Source organism: Meleagris gallopavo, chromosome 15, assembly GCF_000146605.3.
Source record: "Meleagris gallopavo isolate NT-WF06-2002-E0010 breed Aviagen turkey brand Nicholas breeding stock chromosome 15, Turkey_5.1, whole genome shotgun sequence".
Taxonomy (NCBI): Eukaryota; Metazoa; Chordata; class Aves; order Galliformes; family Phasianidae; genus Meleagris; species Meleagris gallopavo.
Genome location: NC_015025.2, coordinates 17,249,439 through 17,272,120, shown reverse-complemented (window position 1 = coordinate 17,272,120; position 22,682 = coordinate 17,249,439). Strand labels below are relative to the sequence as shown.

General features: G+C 38.8%; 1 protein-coding gene across 1 annotated transcript; it reads left to right on the top strand.

Moving 5' to 3' along the window:
* Positions 1-4,740: 4,740 nt before the first annotated feature.
* Positions 4,741-22,267, top strand: SEC24A (SEC24 homolog A, COPII coat complex component). The gene is made up of 22 exons (XM_031555751.1): positions 4,741-5,256; positions 6,895-7,062; positions 7,751-7,828; positions 8,169-8,332; positions 8,902-9,074; positions 10,710-10,812; positions 11,535-11,661; positions 11,976-12,085; positions 12,446-12,558; positions 13,331-13,449; positions 14,022-14,077; positions 14,379-14,585; positions 14,781-14,901; positions 15,419-15,577; positions 15,800-15,973; positions 16,465-16,575; positions 16,795-16,970; positions 17,395-17,532; positions 17,874-17,978; positions 18,117-18,209; positions 18,754-18,857; positions 19,255-22,267. The coding sequence occupies exons 1-22, from the start codon at positions 4,758-4,760 to the stop codon at positions 19,367-19,369; spliced, it is 3,213 nt and encodes a 1,070-aa protein (XP_031411611.1). The 5' UTR covers positions 4,741-4,757; the 3' UTR covers positions 19,370-22,267.
* The last annotated feature ends 415 nt before the right edge of the window (positions 22,268-22,682 follow it).

Below are 22,682 nucleotides of genomic sequence, written 5' to 3'. Positions count from 1 at the left end.
GAGCCGCGTCACGCAGCGGTGCGGCGCGCACTCGGGTCGGGGAGTGCGGAGCGGTGTGCGCTGCTCGCAGCGTCTCGGAGGGTCGTTATTGGGGCGAAGCGACCCACTTCTTTTAGTGGCGTAAACATCCTTGTGGGCTGACAAGGAAGTCTGTGTCTTAGCTAGGTGAAACGTGCTGCGTGCCGTGCTGCCTGTCTGCTGCTCCTCATGGGGAGTGGAGGGGCAGCGCTGAGCTCTGCTGTCTGGGAACGGCGACGGGGCCCCAGGGAACGGCATAGAGCTGCGAGAGGGGAGGGACGGCGGGGGGTTAAGGATGAGTCCTGCAGCAGAGGGAGGTGGGCATGGAACGGGCTGCCCGCGGCAATGGGCACGGCCCCGAGCTGCTGGAGTTATAGAAGCGTTTGGATGACGCTTACAGCCATAGGGCTTGTTTTTTTTGGTGGTCCTGTTTAGGGCCGGGGGTTGGACCTAGTGATCCATGTGGGTCTCTTCTAGCTCCAAATGTTCTGTTCTAAATGGTTTGTGTTAGTCAGTACTTCAGGCTGTGTCCTCACTTGTGATAACACTGCGACGGCCAAGTGAGCCTGGCCCTTTGGAACCAAGCTGCACATGTGGCACTGCTTATTGCCCGGAGGAGGACCCTGCTGAGCTCAGACGGCCGCTCGCTCACCGTGTTTTATCTTGCCTGTCATGTAAAGCCAATATTATCTTGTTCTGTACACCCTGATCTGGGAAAGCCTTGACTGCTTTCTTCTACTCAAAATATATCTCTTTTTGAAGCCAGATGCTGAAGATGATACCAAATAGCTAGCTGACCTTCTGAGCTAGCAAGAAGGAAACACAAAGGCAGCCTTGTCTCTGTTTGCTTTGCATGTGTGGAAATCTGTGCTGTTGGAAAGTGTTTTCTGATTTCGTATGTACTTACAGCATCCCCTGAATTTCATTTCTTAATTGGATAGTTATGTGTTCTAGTGGCTATGCTGCATCAAGACAATTAAGTTATAATGAGCTCTTTTGATTTTCCTGCTTTATGACTGGGTAGTTAAATGGTTTGACTTGTCACCCCCTTCTTCTTTCCCAGTGTTTATAACTTCTGAAAAGGCATCTTAAAAACGACTGTATAGCTGCTCATAGGGTCAGCAGTGTGGGACGTGGATACATAAGTCTGAAAAGAGAGCCTCTGTTCTGGAGAGTTTATGGTCTAGGCAGAGAATGTACAGAAAGAATGTTAGCTAATGGAGTAAACAAGTGGAATGATTTACGTGTTGGCATCATTTTATATTTGATGTGTAGTCAGGCTAAGCACACAGTAGAAGTTCTTGCAAGGTAGTAGTAGTGGGAAGACACATTTCAGGCTAAAGCTGTATGAAAACCAAAGAGATGAAATCTAAAGTTGTGCAAACACAGGATAATAAAATTAATCAGCAGTTACAGTATACAGATATATATGTAAAATATGTTGAGAAGGTGCTGTGATCCAAGGCTACCTCAGGAAAAAAGCACTCTATAAAAGCAATCTAGGGAATGCTGAGAGTGCTGTTATGCTATTCACCATGGTCTATGAGGAAAGAAAGCTGCCAGCAGAATGATGAACTGAAATATGGGTATCAGGTCTTCCTCTCAACCTGTTGCTCACCTTCCTGTTTGCAGGTAACTCCCAGAGCTCGCGTGCTGGGCCTGACAGTGAATGACTGTAGCAGCTGCACCCTATGCTGACCTGGAAATGGTTTAGCAGCGAGCATCAGGTTGCTTAGTAACAGCCTTCCTCCACTTCACTTGTGGTTGTTTTTTTTTTTTTGTAGGATTGGTATTCTCTCTTCACTTAACTGAAAAGCAAATCAATAATCTGTAGCTAATAGGTCTGAAATGTAAGCAAGATGGAGAAATTCTTTTGGAACTGTTGCTTGTCTTAGTTTGATATCCTGGCATGGTGCTTTGAGGCCACGCAGAGCTTCAGAAGCTTTTGGTTTTGGCCTGCTCTCGATGTTCTTGGAAGCAGTGGGTAAGGCCCTGTGGAATGGGGTGCTGGTGGGGGTCCTTGATTGAGTGTATTCAGCATTGCTCTCCCTGGGGCTGGAGAAGCTGTGACTGGTGAGAGCAATGTGCTCGTTGGTGGGCCTGGAGAGAAGTGACACTGAGGTTCTGTATAGCAGAGAATGTGGCTCCCATAGCCTTCTGTGCTCGTTCTTTGCTTTTACAAAACCTCTGAGCAGCTATCACGTGTTTCTGTGCTGTTCCTGATCTCTTTGAAATATCTTATGATCTTGTGTGCATAGAGTTGTCTTCCACTGTTAGGTAGGAGACCTCTCTTGTGTTACTACCTCTTCTAAGTGTTGGTGGCTCTGCTGTTGTGATTTAGATCTTCAGTTCACACTGATCTCCTTGTTGCTTCATGGAGCAGTGCAGGAAAGAAGCAGCAGCCTATGGGGGAATTCCACTGTAGGTTATTGAGGCTTTTCTTTGCACTTCTGACTTCAGAAAGTGAAAACAGAAGTTGAAATTTAGAATTCTGCTTCCAAAATCTAATTGATCACTAAGTGCCTCAGAAAGATCAGGTCATTTGATTTTGGGTTTCACCTCACTGTCATTGCTTTATCCTCAATCTTATCCCTCAAACTGGAAAAACAGAGCTAAGTTCTCTTGATTCCTGACCAGGCTACAGAGTTATGGCCTAAGGTGAATAATCAAGCTATAAAATTAATTAGTATTTGTTCTGTATCTTTTATACAACATACTGCAATGTTATCACAATATACATGTGATATAATTAGGGGCCTGGCATTACATAAGAAACCTTAGTCATTTGTACAGCTAGCAAGTTAAATTTACAATTCATTTTGTAAATCAGTTTTTGAAAACCCATCTGATATGCTGCAGGGTAATTTTCAAAGGTGAGTCATAACTGTGCAAATTCTTATATTTGCAAGCTTTTTGTTTGGGCACCATTGTTTTTAAAGCATTAATAATTAATAAAATTTATGAGCAGCATTCGCAAGGCCAGTGAGCTATAACTGGATTTCCTAACTGAGTGGCAGATAGCGTATTGAGACTAATGGCTGGAGAATAATATGTATGTGCTGTTCATGCACAAACAACAGGCAGAGTGAGGGTGAGGTCACCAGTGCTGTAGTAGAACCCTGGCTATGCAGTTAGCATGGAGATGCAGTGTTCAGGGAGGTGACAGCTGTCTCTGAACTGTACCCTGGGGCTTTCTAGGGAATGATGAGTTGCATGGCAGTCGCAGTGTTTGTCCTAACTCAGATATTTCCCTGTGTTCTGTGTTTAGCTTATTTAACTGTCATGTGTGCCTGAGTTCAAAGTTATTTCAACTTGGAAATGTGAACTTCTTCCGCTCTTAAAATGTAACTGGAAAGTTTTGGTAAGCAAAGACAGCTAAGAAACCAGCTGTTATTTTGACATTAAATGAAACTCTGTGATTTCAGCTGGTGGCAGCTGTTTCCAGTACCTGTATGCAAAATATGTCTACGTGCTCATCTTTATAGCATGCTTTTGAAAACGTCTGCTGAATCTTGCAGTGGTTTCTGGTCTAGAAGTTAAGTACTTTTATTTTTCTGGGCTCTTACTTTTTTTTTTTTTTTTTTCCCCTAAAAAAAATAATTCTGGAAATCTGGGGAATAGTACAGGATAGCAAAGAAGAATTGTACACCAAAATTACAGTGAGGATCTCTTCAGATTTCATGCATATAATTGTGTACATGGATTGTCTCTAACATTCAGACTGTGCTTGGGGGTGGAGTGCAGCAGGGTGGCTGGCTAACATAAATGATACAGCCTTGGAAAGTGCTTGCTGTGTGTGTATGTTGTGTCTAGCTGTGGCATGGGTTATCTAGCGTGTTCTACTGGAAGGATTTTGCTTGAAATGCTGCCCTCTGAATGTTGTTTTTGTGGCAGCAGTATGAACAACCTGCAGTAGCATCCTTCTTGATGGAGCTCTTACTGCACTGGAAAGCTCAGTACTGTCTGTGTTCCTGCGTTAGACAAATCTGATGATGCTCTGCTGGTGCTGTTTGCTGTTTTGAGTTGATCACTTCAAGAAAAAATGGAAAAGATTACAGCTTAGTTCAGCTGTAGCACCCAGTAGATAAGAAGCACCGTTAACCCATCAAATTTTATTTTCTTGATGGGTGAATAATTTTATGATAAATTATCCTTCACTCCAGGTTCCTGACCAGTTGGTTATGTGAGCTGTATATGCATGAGAAGCTCTCTTACTAAAATTAGCTGCAGAACCTTTTGTAGATTTTCTCTGTCACTTGAGAAACAGCATGGGGACTTGAGCTGAACCTGTTTGCATCTTTGCTATAAGATGAGGTTTAAGTCAGTGCCAGTCCTTAAACTGGATGTAAGGACAGGTTCTGCTGCCACTGCTCCCTTGTGCCCCTGCCAGCTGTGTGCAAACACGTGCCTCTGTGGCTGATGGCCTTCTGAGTGCTTCTGAAGGTGGCAATAGCCCTGTGTGAATTGCAAAGAGCGTGGATTTTGTTCAGCCACTTGCTTTGTGAGCTGCACGGTTGTGAAGTTACTGTAAAAAAAAAAAAAAAAAAAAAAATTACAACTGTTGATAACAAAATGCTATCAGAATCGTGTCCTTTGTGTTATTACTTGTCTCTTTTATGGCCTGGGGACTAATAAGAATCCAAGGAAGGAAAATTCCAGAGTCGCGTCTTATTTTCAGAAGCCATATGCACCGCAGACTTCTGAAAGATTTTTTCCTTCTAGGTCCTGTTCAAAATCAAATGATGCATTCATCAGATGCCCAGGGATATAGCCCATCAGTTCCAGGACCATACTCACATCAGACGCCGTCAAAAGTTCCTCCACATCCATCTTCTGGACAGTATAACTACAGTGGCTCTCAGAATGTTTCTCAGTTCAACAGTTATCAAGGACCTGGGCAGACTCTCAATAGACCACCAGCAGCACCTCTGTCTGGGTCACCGGTGCAACAAACAGGTCCTGTACCACAAGTGCTGCCACCAGCATTGCAAAACTCAGCTGCTGTATCGTCTCCTGGTGGCTTTCCTCCTGCAGCTAGCCCGCCAATGCATCCCAACTGGCAGTACAGCCAGGCTCCTGTGAGCCACCCAGCTGCAGCTCAACCAAGCCATTCAGCTCCTGTGGCAGGGACAGGGCCTGCTCAGCCACCGCCGCTGCTATCAGGAAATCCTCCAGGAAGTTATCAGTATGCTGCTTCTCCAGGAGGTCCTTCGCTTCAGAACAGCTATATGAAGCCAGGTAATCATAACTTTTTGATGTTCTTTAATTGACTGCCAGCGTCCACCTCTGTGCCCTTTTTTAAAAATGACGTTAATAATAAAATTCACTCTGTAGTAGCCTTTTGCTTGGGTTGTCAAAACAAATACTTGAAAAAATGCATGTCATAATACTGGGGTGGGTTCTTTAGATGAGAAATAGAAGTTCTTTGTGCAAAAGTTGCATTTTGCTTGAGTGGCTGAAGCAGGTAATTTCTGTTTCGGGAAGCTGTGTGTGGGTAAGGCTGTTTCTTTGCCTTTGTTTTTTTCCTTGGAGTGTTGGAGCACTTGTGTGCTTCAGTCACATGAGGGCTTATGGACTTCCCAGATGAAAATTGGTTGCATTTAGTGTGGTTTTCTGCAGTTTAAAACCTCACTAGCTTTTCTGTTCATGGACTGATTCTGGAAGTTCTCAGAATGGCCTCAGTAAGGATGAGACAACCAACTTGATCACAGCCTGGGAAGAAAACTGGGAAGCATTCTGTGTTGCTGAAATCAAGGCCAGTTGAAAGAAAAACTTCATCCCAACTTCAGGTTTTACAATTGGATAAGAATTGTCACTCTTCAGAAAGAATTCTGAAAGTGCAAGATACAAAAAGCTAGTCCTTTTGCAGCCTGCCTTCTGTTTTATCCTCTTGTGTTTTGGGCTGTAAAGTTTTGATAATATTAAGTAACTTCTTAATGTAGCTTGTAAGTGTTGTGGCAAACCCACCTTAAAACTCAATTTTCACTTTGCCAAACTGTTGTTTGCTATTACAGAATATTTTTAATCAGCTTTCTGAGCATGACAACAGGAACCAAGCATAGAAATATTTTACGTGTTAAAGCAAATCTTATGAACTACTTTTTAGCTTCATTAAATGTTGATGTTGGTTTCTTGATATATGCCTAGCTAATTGTATGACAGTTTATTGAAATAATATTTCAGAGTTACTGCTGAAAATGGTAAGCGATGAGAAATCTTGGAAAATGGCTTATGAGAGAGAATTCTTATCTCCTTTGAATGGTGAATCTTCCTGAGCAATTTCCCTGGTAGTGTTTCTGTGGAACAGTGCTCACTTTTGAAATGAGTTTATCTCATTCTGCTGATTATGCTCATCCTTCAAACAAAGATCTGCCAGCTGCCTGCCTGCGTGCCCAGCCTTTGGCAGCCTCTTCCAGACACAGAATCTGTACGTTGCTATTTTGCATCAGGTTATTGAAGTGGAAGGTGAGCTTCCTGTCAGAAGCAATCTGCTTTAGACTCGTCTAGTTTGTTATATGCTGTCTAATTTGGGATGTACTAAAATTTATGATGTCCAGACTTTGTAATAGAAATCACGGTGCTTTCTGTACCTCTTAAAATTCTTACCAAGAATTGTGGGGAGAGGAGGAAAAAAAATAACAAAACAGAGACCCAAAAACTGAAAGGATCGTGGTTAACAGCTACAGGAACACAGTTTATCAAGAGCATGGCAGAAACAATCTGAAGTTTTAAAACCTGTATGCATGTTAGGATTTGTATTTCATGCTGCGTATCATCTTAATAAGAGATGTATCTAGAGTTCAATCTGTGTGTTTTCTTAAGAAGAGTCTTCTGTTGTCTTCAGTTGGGTTAAACTAAAAATTAATCTGTTTACAGGATCTGTACCTCCACCAGTGACTCAGCCTTTAACACCTCTCCACCCTCCCTCGAGGCCACCTTTGGGACCTCCTCCCGTTGGTGGTCCACCTCTAATTAGGCCATCCACAGTGACAGCAGGAGCACCTAATACACAATCTCTGCTACATTCAGCTACAAATCAAGAAGGTAAGAAACAATTTGCTCTTTTGTTGGATTTGGCAGCTGTGCCTGGTCCTTGCAGGTGTTCAAGGTCAGGCTGTGTGGTGCTCAGCACAGCTTGGTCTAGTTAGTTGGTGACAACCCAGTTGTCCTTTGGGAGCACTCTCAATTTCAAGGTTTTTATCTCAAGTGAAATTTGTGTGACCATATCAGAACTGCTGATGGTTTGTAAACAGTACTGGACTAAGCATAAAAGTGAAGGGAGTTTGATGTTTCCATGTGCTATCAGTGGAAAAGGTAGTCAGGGAACTTGGTACCTAAATTCCAAGAGTCTTTGTGAATTGCAGCCAACATACAGAGCCTTCCTCTGATGAGAATGAGAAGCGCCCTGACACTTTACTGCCTATTAGCTTGGAATTTATGGAGAATACCTAATGTAATCTTAGTAGATCGTTCAACCAGACATGTAGACCTTTACATGTTTTCCCTGAGAAAGCTTGTAGGTTTTTGTGAATGTCCTTTGAGGTCATATCAACAGGGGAAGTGCATGTGAGAAATAGGGCAAGAGGTACACTTAATGAAGTTTTGCCCTGAGTCAAATGTAGATCAAAACTGCTAATCTACATATACATTCAGCAAAGAGAATTGCATCTCACTTACCTTGTTTCAACTTGTTTGCAACTTGTTAATTTTTACTTGGACTCCTCCTTAATAGGTGATGCTACATCTTCTGCTGGCGATGGGTCTGCGGTCCAAAACAGCTATGATGCAATAGAAGGAGGTGGCCTCATGGGTAAGGTTTGGGAATTAAAAATCTTTGCCATTAAGTAATTTGTTTAAGAAAATAATTGTTTGGAAAAGATGGAAGTTTAGGTGTGTAGGCACAAATGTCTACTTTATCTAATGTCTGACTTGAAACTGTGTGTTTCAAGTGTGATTAGTTGAGGCATTGACAGTTAGTTTGATATTGACATGTAAGAATTATAAAGCAGTTAATATCTTGCAAAATTGATGACACTTGTCAATGATTTACACTTAGAAATTAAACAACAAAAAAAAAGTCCTTCTTTGATAACGAGTTGACCAACTTGCAGTTCAACAGTTCACTTTAGGTATGTCTTTTCTGCTTCTAGCAACTCCACATCCTTCTGCTCCTGCAAATCTTAAGATGAATAGAAATGTTGGCTATTCTTATCCTGCATTGCCGCCAGGCTACCAAAATACTTCTCCACCCGGAGCACCAGGAATGCAAGCATCTGCTTTGCAGTATCCAGATGGATCAAAACATTTCCACCAGGTGAAGTTCTTGTTTTGTTTGTTTTGTGTTACTAAGCCAATTCATTTGAGTAAAGAATAAAGAAAAGTGTAGTGATCTGTGTTGTCTCTCTGTGGGGTTATGGTTCACTGATTGGTGTGCAGTTTGCTCAAGATGATAGACATAGTCAGAAATTTATGCTTTTTTTTGTTGCTTTGATAGCAGTCTAGAAAAATGATGCCAGCTCTTTCTGAAGTGTCTTATTCTTATATCTGCTTAGAACATCAGTCTTCAAAAATTATTGGTTTTCTAAAATGTCCTATAGGCATATTTTTAATTCCTCATGTCAGTATTGCTAGCTGAAGTGTTTTTCCTGTGCTTTCAAACCAAACTGACCAATACTTTTGCCAGCTTGGCCTCTGTATTTGAGAGTTCTGTGGTAGGCGTATGATAATTTTAACCTCTGTTGTGTTACAAACCTAAGCAGCAAGTAGCATTTCTAAACATAATACAATGACAGTAAACACAAAATTTGAAAGGAAAATGTTTGCTTTTTAAGTGGACTGGTTCATCCAAATAATCAGCGTTAACTTACGAAATTTTGACTTTAGCCTCCCCTAGGCACTAATCACTTAAATGCATCTATGGGTAGCCTGAGTTTACAACAAGAGGGATTAAGACCTGTGAATCTTCTTCAAGAAAGAAATATTCTTCCTACAACCCTTCTCCAGGCTCCTGTCCCAAACTTGCATGAAGACATCCAGAAGCTCAACTGCAACCCAGAGTAAGATTATCCATTTGCTTTAACTCATTGAAAGAAATAAATTACTAGTTGTAAATGTAACTTTACTAAATTTTTTTTTAACTTTGTGAGTCGTAAAAGATTGAAAATAGGCTTCACTCTGTTAAGATAAAGGTGGTAAGTGGTTAAAGTTCTGAAGTGAGGGAACAACGTAGAATGTATTTATTACACTTTTAAGTTCATTCATAACTGGTTTTTAGCTGTTGACATTGTAGTCTTCAAACTGTCCCTTTAATTTCTTGTGTCATAGTATAACCCATTGGTTCCCTTGGATGTGGTATCGAAAACTGGGGTTTCTTTGTAAGCTGCTACTTTTGAGTTAGAGAAAAGATATATATGGTTTTTTAGCAAACATCTCCCAAATGATTTTTCTAAGACCTTAAGAGACTGTCAAAATATGGTGCTCGAATGAGTAACATAGCATTAATTAACTAGTTGTGTTCTACTGCAGGTCTTTTGGAAGCATGTGTATCCAATTGCTATTGCTTTTCATTGGAAATATAAAGATAATTTTATGGGATTCATTAGGTAGTTGTATCTGTGGAACGCCTCATTACTATTTGTCAAATTTCATTGACTTGTATTCCTTTCTCTGGATTCAAGATTGAGGCAGTTGGCAGAGCTGACCCTTTTCTGGTGCAGACACCAGAATGTTAATGGCCTGCTATTTCTGTTTTTGTCTAGGACATGTTTCAAGTAACTCTATCTTCAGATCTGTAACAAGCATCTCATAACCCTTACAATCTTTCTCTCAGGGTTCTTAGCTGTTACTAAGAACATTTTCTAAGCTTGTGTCACCAGGAAATTGTGTAGAAAATACAAGTAAAAACATATTGCTTGCAAGGAAGCTATAAATAGGTGCAATGTAAAAACTTTGCGGTGTAGTTGGCAGTGAGTGTGACTGAGGAGATCTTAAATAAGAATTAACTTACTTGAGTGAGGTATATTAAGAAGTTTGTGAATGCAGAAACAGCTTACGTCTGTATTGAGAGCAACCATTTAAAATGATGGAGTAAATGGAATGTCAAACAAGAGTTTGTAGTTGGAATAATCTCACTGAGCAAACCAACCAAACCATGTACAACCAGGCACTCCTGCTTTGCAAGCCTTTTCTGAGAGGTCGAGGGAGTAGCACCTCTGAGAAATGGCTCTCAAACAAGCTGTGCCAGGTTTGCACAGGTATTGTGCCCACCTGCTCTTTGTGAGATCCACCAAGTTCTGAAGTTAGAACTGTGCAGTTGTTTATAGTTTTAAACTTTGCTGCTTCAGATCAGTATATAAGGCCATTTCAGAAAGGGGTTCAACTTTCTGCTTTGTGTATCAAGATAAGCTGCAACTTTGAGCGTTGTTGGGCTAACCTTTGATTTGAATCACTAAAGTGTAAGCAGTGCTGCATAAAGTGTGTGTGTGTACAATATAATATAAGAGTTCAAAATATACACTGTGGGTCAAGCTTGGACTAAAATGAAACAATGACAGAGTTGGAGAGGGTATTTTATTTGGAAGCGGATGTTCACCATCATCAGCTCTGGAAAATGTGAAGGATGTTATGTTCCACTGAAATAATCTTTTTATCATCTGAAAGTAATTGAAAATAACCCTTTATCTTCTGTGTAGGCTGTTCCGCTGTACTCTGACTAACATTCCTCAAACTCAGGCCTTATTGAATAAAGCCAAACTTCCTTTGGGGCTCCTGCTTCATCCCTTCAAAGACTTATCGGTATGACAAATATTTAGAACTTTAAATGCTGAAATATCACTATACTTGGAGAATGAATTGCAAAAGGAGGGCAGCTGTGTTGGCTAATCTTGGCATTTAAAATTTGTTTCACTGTCATTTATCTGAGATTTTCCTCCTGCCATTTTTAAACTTTCAAGCCTCAATTCTTAACGAACGACAACAAAAATCCCAAACCTCAGGAAAAAAATAGAAGCTTAGAGGCAACACATGTAAATACATAAAGATATAAGTAAATGCCACTCTTAGTTGGCTGTATTTTGTCAGGTGACAGTTGTAGTTATTGATTTTTTTTTGTAATGTAGTTAAGCATTAACAAAGTTAAAGGGATTTGACTGTCCTCCCTGAATATTTTGAATTTATCAGTGCATCTTCTAAATGTTGCTGTTTTCCACAACTGAAGGGATTTTGCCAGATGTGGTGGTGTTTCTGATGTTTGTTCTGTATTTGCTGTAGATCTTGATCTTACACCATCGGTGTAAAATTCAGGACTGTAGAGGCTTGAAGGGGGAGAATATGCAGCCAAAAATGTTAGAGATAGGTTCTGAGCAGTATTATTACTAAGGAACCTTGTAGGCGTGCTGCATTGGTGCAGGAATGGGCAGAAGTATGCTTTGAGTGGCCAGGAACCGCAGGGTAGATTGTTATCATAGATGAATGGCAGTAGTGTTGATGTTTTAAACTAGGAAGCTTTTATTTTCCAGCAATTGCCAGTGGTTACTTCAAGTACTATTGTGAGATGTCGTTCCTGCCGGACATACATTAATCCTTTTGTCAGCTTTCTAGACCAAAGGAGATGGAAATGCAACTTGTGCTATAGAGTGAACGATGGTAGGTTTAAATTTGTTTTAAACTTCTGTGGTTGACCTTTCATACCTCATCGTTTGATATGGTCATATTTTTGGCCCTCTCAGTACTATTGGTTCATCTGTTGTGCTCTGTGCACATGAGGAATGTTCTCCTGGAGCAAAGACCCTGAGTCTGAAGTGGTCTTCTATGGTACCCTTGCAGCTGACAAAGTTGCTGCCACATCTAATCCAGTCCTGCAAGTAGCATTGCCCAACAAGCTCAAAGGAGTTGACATTTTAAATTGTAGCACAACTAATACTGTTGTGGAGTGGTAATGTATTAATTTGTTTGCACAGTTCCTGAGGAATTCATGTATAATCCTGTGACAAGAGTTTATGGGGAACCTCATAAAAGACCTGAAGTCCAGAACGCTACGATTGAATTTATGGCTCCATCTGAATACATGGTGAGATTTTACTTATTCTCTCCCTTTGTTTTATTTCCACAGGGAAGTCAGGAGAAAAAAATCCTCTTTACAGAGGATGCTTTCCATTTCAGTATAGTAGCTACTGCTTCTTGAAGTACATCTAAGAAGCCTTGGGTGTTACTTCAAATAGGTTGTCATTTATAAACATTTAAGATCTTAGTGTTCTCTGTTTAGAATATGTAGGTGTTTGTGGGCATTTTGAGAGGAAACAACAACTACAGAGTTACCAAATAAGTGAAATGTATTTAGAAGTTTTGGCATCATTTGTAGTTGCAGTGGAATTGTCACAATCTAATAAAAATCACCTTGAAAATTAAAGGTAATATTTTCTTTGTTTAGTTACGTCCACCTCAGCCACCTGTGTACCTCTTTGTATTTGATGTCTCTCATAATGCAATAGAGACAGGATACTTGAATACAGTCTGCAAGACCTTGTTGGACAATCTTGACTTGTAAGTAATATTTTTGTCCTTAATGTCCTCTTTTCCTCATGGAACCTGATAGACATTAACATGGCACTGCTTTCTGCCCAGCAGTTTCTTGTGTTTGTGTTCCTGTCACAGCTGCACCAGTATATAAAGCAACCTTGAGATGCATTTCTTAGTCTTTCCTATCTGCTTTGTCAATCCCAGAAAGGAGTACATGTATTAATCATGGAATCATGATGTCTTTTCAATTGTATTTTGTAAAAGCTAAAATACAGATATGTATCCATCTTTCTACTTGACTAGCATTGGAAAATACTGAAAGCTAACTCAGAATTATTCAGGTGTCATTCTTTTCTGAAAGGATTGCATTCTGGACTTCTAACCGGGGCTACAATTTAAGTCTTTTGAAGTCCAGTGTTAATGAGGACAATTGTTTTAGCACAACATGCTCTTATGGCTTCTCTTCTGAAAGGCTAGATTCTAGGATAAGGTTTTAATTAAAACTTAAAAAATACAAGCACTTATTGCTGTGTTTGGAAACCTTTACTTTTTCTAAATGTTATTAATCCATTTTTATTACTCTCTTTAAAAAAAGTCTTGAATGTCTACTAGGTGATTCTACTACAAGCTCCTGGTTTTTTCTCCAAAATAACTGAAGTGTTTGCAGTATAGCTGTTAAGCTAGCTGCTTGCTAGCATCCATAGACAGGTGCAGTGAATGTATTTAAAAAAAAAAAAAAAGCCTTGCAGAAATGAAATTTCATCTTACTGAACACCATATGTTCTGACTTTTTTAGGCTTCCTGGGAACACTAGAACAAAAATAGGCTTCATAACATTTGACAGCACAATCCATTTCTACAGTCTTCAGGAAGGTCTCTCTCAGCCTCAGATGCTTATAGTTTCAGATATTGAAGGTATGCAGTAATAGCTTTAGTATGTATTAATGACTGTTGCTTTTGATAGCCCTCTTAAAAAAGCATATGTATGGTGGGTGTTGGTAGATCAGTCATTATCCTCTCTGTGAATGGCTGTGGAGGTAGGTTTCTTTGTGAAGCTCTGAATGTCTGAGCAAGTTGTGGCTGTTTGTGACATAAAACGTGCAAACAGCCTTCCTAACATCTAGTTTTGTTTGTATAGCTACCTAAATTTCTTTTATGATCAAAACTGAATTGGTATAAATTCTCAGTGACTGATGTTTAGTGATGTTCTGCTTATATTCTCAAAACACTTTCCACTTTTCACAAGTGAAAATGTTCTTGTGCATTTTTATTTAATAGATTTTGCTATCCTTCAAAACTTTCAGCTGTCATTCTGATGTGGCAGTCAAGCCACAGGTATGCTTATCAGGGGAGAAAGGTTAATGTTTGTATGAATTTACGCAATGATACAGCTTGTTTCTTCAATAGGGATAATGATTGGGAAATAAAATTTGGGAAAGCTTGTTCTGTTTCATTAAAAAACAACTAACAGGCTTTTTTTCTTCCAGATGTATTTATACCAATGCCAGAAAACCTATTAGTAAATTTAAATGAAAATAAAGAGGTAAGAACTGCATTAGGTGAAAAATGACATGCATGTAATGAGAATGCTTGACAGTTCATGGTTTTTAGTTCTCTTTAATATCTGAAGTTTTCATATCAAGTTTGAAGTGGGGAAAGTCTTCTAACTTCTGCTTGACTTTAAACATTTAACAATCTAAAACGAGACAATAGTTCACTTTTGCTGGGATTTATCTACTGCTATAATACTGGAAGTATTAATACATATTATTGAGTCATAAATAAACTTGATAAAGAAGAAAACTCCTAAGACTTTTGTCTTAATTTTATTTTCTAACTTGCAGCTAATTCAAGATCTACTGAAGAGCTTGCCACAGATGTTTACCAAGTCCCTGGAAACTCAGAGTGCTCTTGGGCCTGCATTACAGGCAGCCTTTAAACTGATGTCCCCTACTGGAGGTAGAATCTCTGTCTTCCAGACACAGCTTCCATCTGTGGGAATGGGAGCACTGAAATCTCGAGAAGAGCCAAACCAAAGAGCAACTGCAAAGGTTAGGAAAGCTAAAAAGATTAAGAGAGCTGATAGTCCTGTTCTGTATGTACATATGGCTCTTGAATTGCCTGTTTTTGAAGATGTTACTGAAATAGTGATAAAGGATCCATTATTAGTGCCCCTGAAAATAAGCAATAAATATATTGATCGTATTTCCTTTTGTAATACTTGCAATACTCCCTTGTGCTAACAGGACATACACCTGACACCATCAACTGATTTTTACAAGAAGTTGGCCTTGGACTGCTCAGGACAACAGGTTGCAGTGGATTTGTTTCTTCTTAGTGGACAGTATTCTGACTTGGCTTCTCTAGGTAAGTTGTATGAAGTTGTTATGTGACAGGTAACTCTGGGGATTCTGTGTATTTGTCAAAGATTAGCATTTGGCATCTGAAGTCTTGCATGTCAGGATGTGAATTCATCCTTGATGAGCAGGAACACTGTGAACAGAATGCAGTATTTCAGTCTTTCCCTGATTTAACATCCATGTTGTCCCTTATTGAGTGGGTCGGGGATTTCTGTGATCCGTTTGAAATGTTCCTTTTCTGCTTTCTACTACTAATGTAAGACTACTGTTAGAGTAGGCTTTTAATATTTTTTTCTCCGTGTAACCAAACTTTGAAGTGACAGAGTACCTGTAATTTCAGGCCATGCCTATATACATAATGGAATGTATTGTTGAATCTCTCTGTGTGCGTGTTGCTGACTATGTAACAAAAGTTTTTCACATGTGAACAGTGTAGTAATTAAAGGAAATATCACATTCCTCTGGTATATTTAAAAACATAGCAGCAGCTGTAGATGCTCTGACACTGTATCCTTTTGTTTCAGGTTGTATATCAAGATATTCTGCAGGTAGTGTCTATTACTACCAATCTTATCATCATAAACACAACCCTGTCCAGGTGGAGAAATTGCAGAAGGAATTGAAAAGATATTTAACTAGGAAGATTGGATTTGAAGCTGTCATGAGGATAAGATGCACCAAAGGTTTGTATGTGTTTATTTGGAGGGAGGAGCAAAAGGAGGGTGGAGGGAGGAGCAGGCAGTATTCACTGTTGTTTGGGAATGATTGATTGCTATTTTGACCTAAGATAAACTTAAATGGTTATTTAAGAGCCATCTAACAGTGATGTTGTATTTGTGAGTGGTGTCTGTATTTCACATCTGACTATAAATAAAATTGATCCAACCTAATGCTTATCTTTTTAGGTCTTTCCATTCACACCTTCCATGGGAACTTCTTTGTGCGATCCACAGACTTGTTGTCATTACCCAATGTAAACCCAGATGCAGGTTATGCTGTGCAAATGTCAGTAGAAGAAAGTCTTACTGATATGCAGGTTGTTTCTTTTCAGTCAGCTCTCCTGTACACATCTAGCAAAGGTAAGATATCTATATTTTGTGAGCTGAAACTCCTTACATTCAGATACAATATTCAGTTAAGTCATTTTGGTTAGTTATAAGCTGTAATTCAGTTGCAGTAACTTAAGGTATTTTATCTATGTCAACATCACAGTTGTGATATGTTTTGCATGTTGGTGTTACTGCTTCTTCCAGACCAAAAAGTTTTTGGAGGGACCTACCCTGGTTTGTGACTAGGTAGAAACTAGAAACTGAGAACTAACAGTTTATAAAAGCTGCTGAAAACAATCTCTTTCACTGTTTGTATGATAAACAAAATTGAGTCTTAGGGTTTTTCTGCCTGTTTGGTTGAACACAGATCAGCTGGTAGTGTTAATGGGGAAATCATCCAAGTGATTCAGTTATGTAAGTGTGTAAAAGTTACTGAATAAGTAGTAGCACTTCTCTGTTTCTTAAAGTAATTAGACGTTTTTGGAGTGTTTGGACTCTTTAGTTTTTAAATTTTCTTACAGGTGAGAGGAGAATTCGTGTCCACACTATGTGCTTACCTGTTGTAACAACACTGAGTGATGTCTACCTGGGGGCAGATGTACAAGCTATCACTGGGCTGTTAGCCAATATGGGTAAGCACGATAAGAGCTTATTTGGGTGTGTATGGGTGATATCCCTAAAGCTTTCAGCAGTAATCCTCTGGATAATAGTAGTAAAAGGAGTGATTCTCTCTGTTTTAAATGCTTGGCTCAAGTGAAGTATCAGCACAGTTGTATGTAATCACCTGGGCGTAGTCTGGTGTATTGTCATCAAGGTGGAAAATATTTTAAACAAATAACTTTTTTTTTAAGCTGTGGATCGATCCGTTTCTGCTACTTTGAGTGATGCTCGAGATGCCTTGGTCAACGCTGTGATAGATTCTTTGTCTGCTTACCGTTCATCAGTGCTGAGCATTCAGCAGCCTGGTCTCATGGCTCCCAGTTCGCTACGGCTCTTCCCACTTTATGTACTGGCACTCTTAAAACAGGTAAGAGATAAAAGGAAGCTATGCCAGAAGAGGATAATTGGCCTGTGCTTGGCATGTCAACCTGAAGTAAAAGAGCATGTCATAGATGTACAAAATAGCATCTGTCTTCCAACATTTTCATAGGACTCAGAATTGAGAAGTTGATTGACTTGGGTTGCTTAATAAAACCAGTCTTTCTGATATTTGTTAGAATACTGAGATCTTGGAGACTGTCAGTATTCTTGTACAAATAAAATTCTCTCAAGATAAAAGTTCAATTTATCTGCTCCCCCAGAACTTGTTGACTAGAAAGATTAATGTAGAATGAAGCCTGTTTGTCTCTTAGGCCTGAGTTGATAATGCATACTCTGACAGGTGGTGAATGTATTTCTTTGTCTTGGAGTCTGTTATGGTCTTTAATGGTCAAATGTCTGATTGTTTGCAGAAAGCATTTCAAACTGGGACAAATGCACGTCTAGATGAACGCATCTTTAACATGTGTCAAGTGAAAAACCAGCCTCTTGTTTACCTCATGCTTATGACACACCCCAGTTTGTACAGAGTTGATAATCTCACAGATGAGGTGAGCACTTGCATCATTACATAGCCTGTTTGTGCTGGTCCCATAGGTTTGAATTATGTGAAGTTGAAAGAAAATTCTGTTCATGTCCTCCACATTTAAGCTACATAGCTCAAATGCAATGTTTCACATCTTCCCAGTTGTTGCACGTAGAACTGATTAAGATAAACATGAAGAGAACCTCAAAATATTAAGTTTAGTAGTAAATTGTGTACTTGAAATGTGACTGGAACTATGCAGTCTAACTTCACAATTCAGTATAATATATCCTTTTCTTACTTAACCTTCTGCTCTTGTGCCTGTGTCAGTGCATCAAGATAATGAATTGTGTTTTTTCTTTTTAGGGAGCTCTCAACATCAACGACAGAACTATACCTCAGCCACCCATTCTCCAGCTATCAGTGGAGAAATTGAGTAGGGAAGGTGCCTACCTTATGGATGCTGGCTCTGTAAGTTGTGTGGTGGTGCTGATTTTATGTAGTATTCCAATTTATATTAACTCACTGTTCTTGCTGAGAATTCAAAATGTGTAGAAGGCTGCTGAGGTGTAGTTTCACATCAGATTGTTATTGCTGTTTACCTTTCAGGTGATGTTTCTGTGGATTGGGAAGAACTGTGGACAGAGCTTTATCAGCCAAGTCCTTGGAGTTCCAAATTATGGGTCAATACCACAGAACATGGTATGTGCTAGCTTTGTTGTATGCTAGTTGTGCAGTGCACAACTATACTATCTGCATGGGCATTAGAATGCTGTATTCAAATATAACTGCTCCAGTTAGTAGTCACTATAAATCTGGATCCACGAAAAAAAAATAATTTGTTGGCTCCTGGAGTTTCTCCAGACAAAAAATTTAATCTAAATCTTCCCATGTAATGACATTAAGTACAGGTTAGCAGTGATGAAGTTTATCAGAACTCAACCTACTACAAATGTTTGGAAATATCAGATTCAGAGGTTTAGTGGAAAATTGTTCTCCCTGCAGTAAAACAACTACTGACAATCACTCAGTCATAACATTCTTGTAGTCAATTGCAGGTGTAGTTTCTGTGTCCTTGACTGTTTCAAGCCCTTTCTAAAGAGATAAGAGTAAAACTGTTAATCACAACGTGTGTGGGGCTTCTATGTGCATGATTAGGGGGTAGAGTTGGGCTATTTTAAGTGTTCCATTTGCTGCTTCCCTGAAAAATATTGTGAATGTATTAATGGTACTCTTTACATCTTAGACTCATCTCCCAGAGCTTGAAACTGCAGAATCCATCAGAACAATAGCTTTTATTTCTTGGCTGCGAGAACAGAGACCTTTCTTTCCTATACTATATGTAATAAAGTAAGTGTTTTTAAGAATCTTTGGGACCTTTTACTATACTTAGTTGGATATTGTGTACTGCACTTTCTTAATGCAAGTTTTATCAGTGTTAAATGCTGTGCTGAACAACCTTGACAGCAGGTATGACTTGGTGTGAGTTGTCTTTGATTTAGAATTTCTGCAGATTAAGAAAGACAAAATGTCATAGACAAATCTTGAGTTTGTCAGATGAACGAAGTGAATTCTGTTAAGTGTATTTGTTGGGGTTATTCATGAGGGCTACTTGAGATCTTTCATACTTTTATATGTTCTTAAGCTCTGGAAATATCTTGTACTTGATCTGTAATGTTCTGAATGTGTTGCACTGAAGATTTTGGTGAATGTTTATTTTACTCAAACGCTTATTTTTATTTTGAAGGGATGACAGCCCATTGAAATCAAGTTTTCTGCAGAATATGATTGAAGACAGAACTGAATCAGCCTTATCGTACTATGAGTTCCTCCTTCACATACAGCAGCAAGTAAATAAATGAAACACTAGCCTTTGGCTTGCTTAAAGGAAAGATTTTTGCAGTAAGGACACTTGTGCTTGTAATATCTTCATGAAATCTGTGGCCTGAGGCAGTCGATGAGAGGTTCTCACTGTGATTTCAACGAACTAAAGCAAATAAAGGACCACATCTGAGAATCAAATGTGCAACTACATATTGTACCTTAAAAATCAAACTATCAGAACTGGTTGAGCACCTTTAATTTGCTGCAAATCATGTTTTTACTGTAAGTAGTTGCAGCATGAAGTACATCCACAAAGGCAATACTGAAAAGGTGAAAGACATTTTGTAAAATAAAGAGTTCTTTGTTGTTCAAAATGTATATTTCTGTAACTCTTTGCTTTTTTTTTTTTTTGCTGCTAGATATAAAACCTCACAAAACTGATCATGATTTGCAGGGAAATTCTCTGTAAGTGCATCCAGTGATCACAGACAGAGCGTCTCTGTGTTCAGCTTAGAAATGCTTAAAGTAGCAATGAAGCAACTGTTCATTGTGAAACGAACAAATACTTTATTAAACTTAGAATCCAGTGTTTGGAATGGATTATGGCTGATAGGACTCAAGGTAAGCCTAACCTAGACAAGATGGCTTAATTTATGAAAGCTTTTAGCAAGTCAGTATTCAAATTTAAGAAAACAACCATGGAGGGGCAAGCCCTCCTCATATGAGATGCATTAAAGTCAGTGACTGAGTGAGCAGCAGAAGTAGATTTACGTAGCTTTGTTTTTCTTTAGTAAAATGAATAGTTTTACTTTCAGTTACTGAATGGTGTGGGAGTGGAAGGTCAAGTAAGGTTATCTCTGACTTTTTATTTAATATACATTGTGCTCCTGTTTACATCAACTGAATGTCAGGCCCCCAAAATTTAGTGTGCTTCTGAAATGCTTGTATGATGGCACTTAGAACACAATGTTTTGAGATCACATTCGACATTCTGACACTAAAATTGGAAAATAATTTTTCCAAAGACAAAAGCATTGTATTTTAAGATGTGCTTACTGTTTGAGACACACTTGAAGTTTCCAAAATTTCTTTACTGCAGCTGCTTAATGAGCCTTGATCCAAAGCCAGCATGCACCAAATGAAAGCTTTAAATGTACTCTCAGATCCCTGCCAGAGCTACAGGTGGAAGCTGACATCGGACTTTAAGTGAAAATTTATATATATATAAAAAATTCATTTTATAAAAGCATATTAACTCCTTTGGAGATCTCTGATAGCAACATAAAGAGTATTTACGCTACTGTATCTGTACATCTATGATGTAAAGAGAGGGATGTGACAAATGGAAGATATTCTTATGGAAAAATCTTTTTATCAAATGATATACGTAAAGATCTTGCAAAATCTTTCTGGGGCAAGTAACATGAAAAGGTAAAATATTTATAAATAAGAGGTCAAGCATGTACTGTGACTGGTCTAGTTAGCTTACACCTTGTGATACGAATGTGAGAGGACATCAGAGGTTAATCATTTGCTACCATTGCAGGCTGTAGCTACACTTGATTGTCAGGAGTTGCCTTACTTCAGGGGAAGAGTTTCTTTGGAGAAACTGTCTTTCTGCTTGAGCATGAGAAGGTGAAGTTCAGAACAATGCCTGAAATTGAATGAAAATACTATAATAGAACCTATCTAAGTTTCCCTGTCTGCTGTCTCTGTGGCAAACAGGAGTATATTTACTTGAACAGCTTTTTAAAAAATTGCACAGTTTCTAGACATAATGCATCAGGTTTTTAAAATTGGGACAGTTGGATATTTTCCCAGAGAAAAATGTCTCTTAATTTAAATGGAAGCTATGCACTTGCATAGGTTATCACTTAAAACCTGTATTTTGGGTATATTATCACTCAGAATGCTGAAAATTGTCATTGCATCTAACAGCCCACCCCAAATCTGCTTCTTATGATGACTGTATTTTAGCCCCTTTTTTTTTTTTAATAAATGTTGGAGATTACTTCATTGTTCTATGTATACCAGACTAACAGCTAAGGATGTCAGTCTATGGCAATTAACTTTTAGGGTCCCTAAGTTTCACAAGACAAAACATATAAACAAGGCTCAGATGAACCCCCTTGGAGCAGAACATGTCTTTTTCACCTTGGATTTTCACCTTGGAAGAAATTCTGTATTGAACTTTGTAAGTTTATTCCCTTGCAGTGGGAAAAGCCTGCTGTGCTGTAAGGTTGACAGAGGACAGATGAATGCAGCTATCCATGATGTGTCGCTTCTACCTACCATTGAAAAATGAGGACACTGAACTGTAAAAACAGGCAAGAGTGGCTCTGGTTCTTAGATCTCATCAAACTCTACCACTGCAAATGTACTCTATTTTTCTAGTTGAGGAATTTTTTTAAGCTTTTATTTCTGTATTTGACACATTAGTGTTCAGCCAACGTTGTTACCATCCATTTTACTTTGCTTTCATTATTGTTTTTAATTTAATATATTTGAGTTTAAGTCCACATAGATCATTTTGCAATAACTAGAATGATTCACTTTTATTTAGATTTAATTTCTTAACAGTATTTAATAAAAGATGCAAAATGGCTGTTAAATAAGGGACCATTAAATGTGATTTTAAGCTTCTGTTTACTATTATGGATGTCATCCTTATAGTAAATTTAATTTTGTAAAGTAGTGTATAATATTGTATTATTAAATCTTTCCTTTCTGAACTTGGACATCTGAACTTCAGTATGAAATGATAAATCTTCCCCCTTCTGAATTTGAGACAGGATTTTCTTGTCCTCCTTTTTACAGTTTGTAATTTTCACTCTTTTATTCCTGTAAAAAGTCATTTGTAACACATGCAAATGCTTATTTTATCTGTGCTAATTTATCAGATTTGGCTACTCAATAAAATTAATTGGAAGAACTCACTCCACTCCGTCAGTCCTTTCTTTCAATGAAAGTACAGTACCGTATTTGATCAGTCAAGATAAATAGCATGCAGTAGCAAGTATAAATTCCACTTTCAGCTAAAACTTTCCTTTTAGTGATTCATAAAGAGAGGGCACTCTGAGGAAAGCCAGTTCCAGTTGACTTGGAATTTGTCAATGGCATTTTTTTGTCCCTTGTCATTCAGCATTACTATTTATCCTACTTTGGGGTTTGTTACTCTCATAAGCCCATGTTGGTGCTGTGCTCCACTGTATGGAACCCTGCTGTCCAACAGGGTCTTAAGCCAGTGATACTGATGGATGGAATTCAGCCTGTCTTCAGGGCAGTGATTAATTTTACTGTAGGTAATCCCATATCTTCATATAATGTTCTACTCTTTGGGTGTTGTTTTTT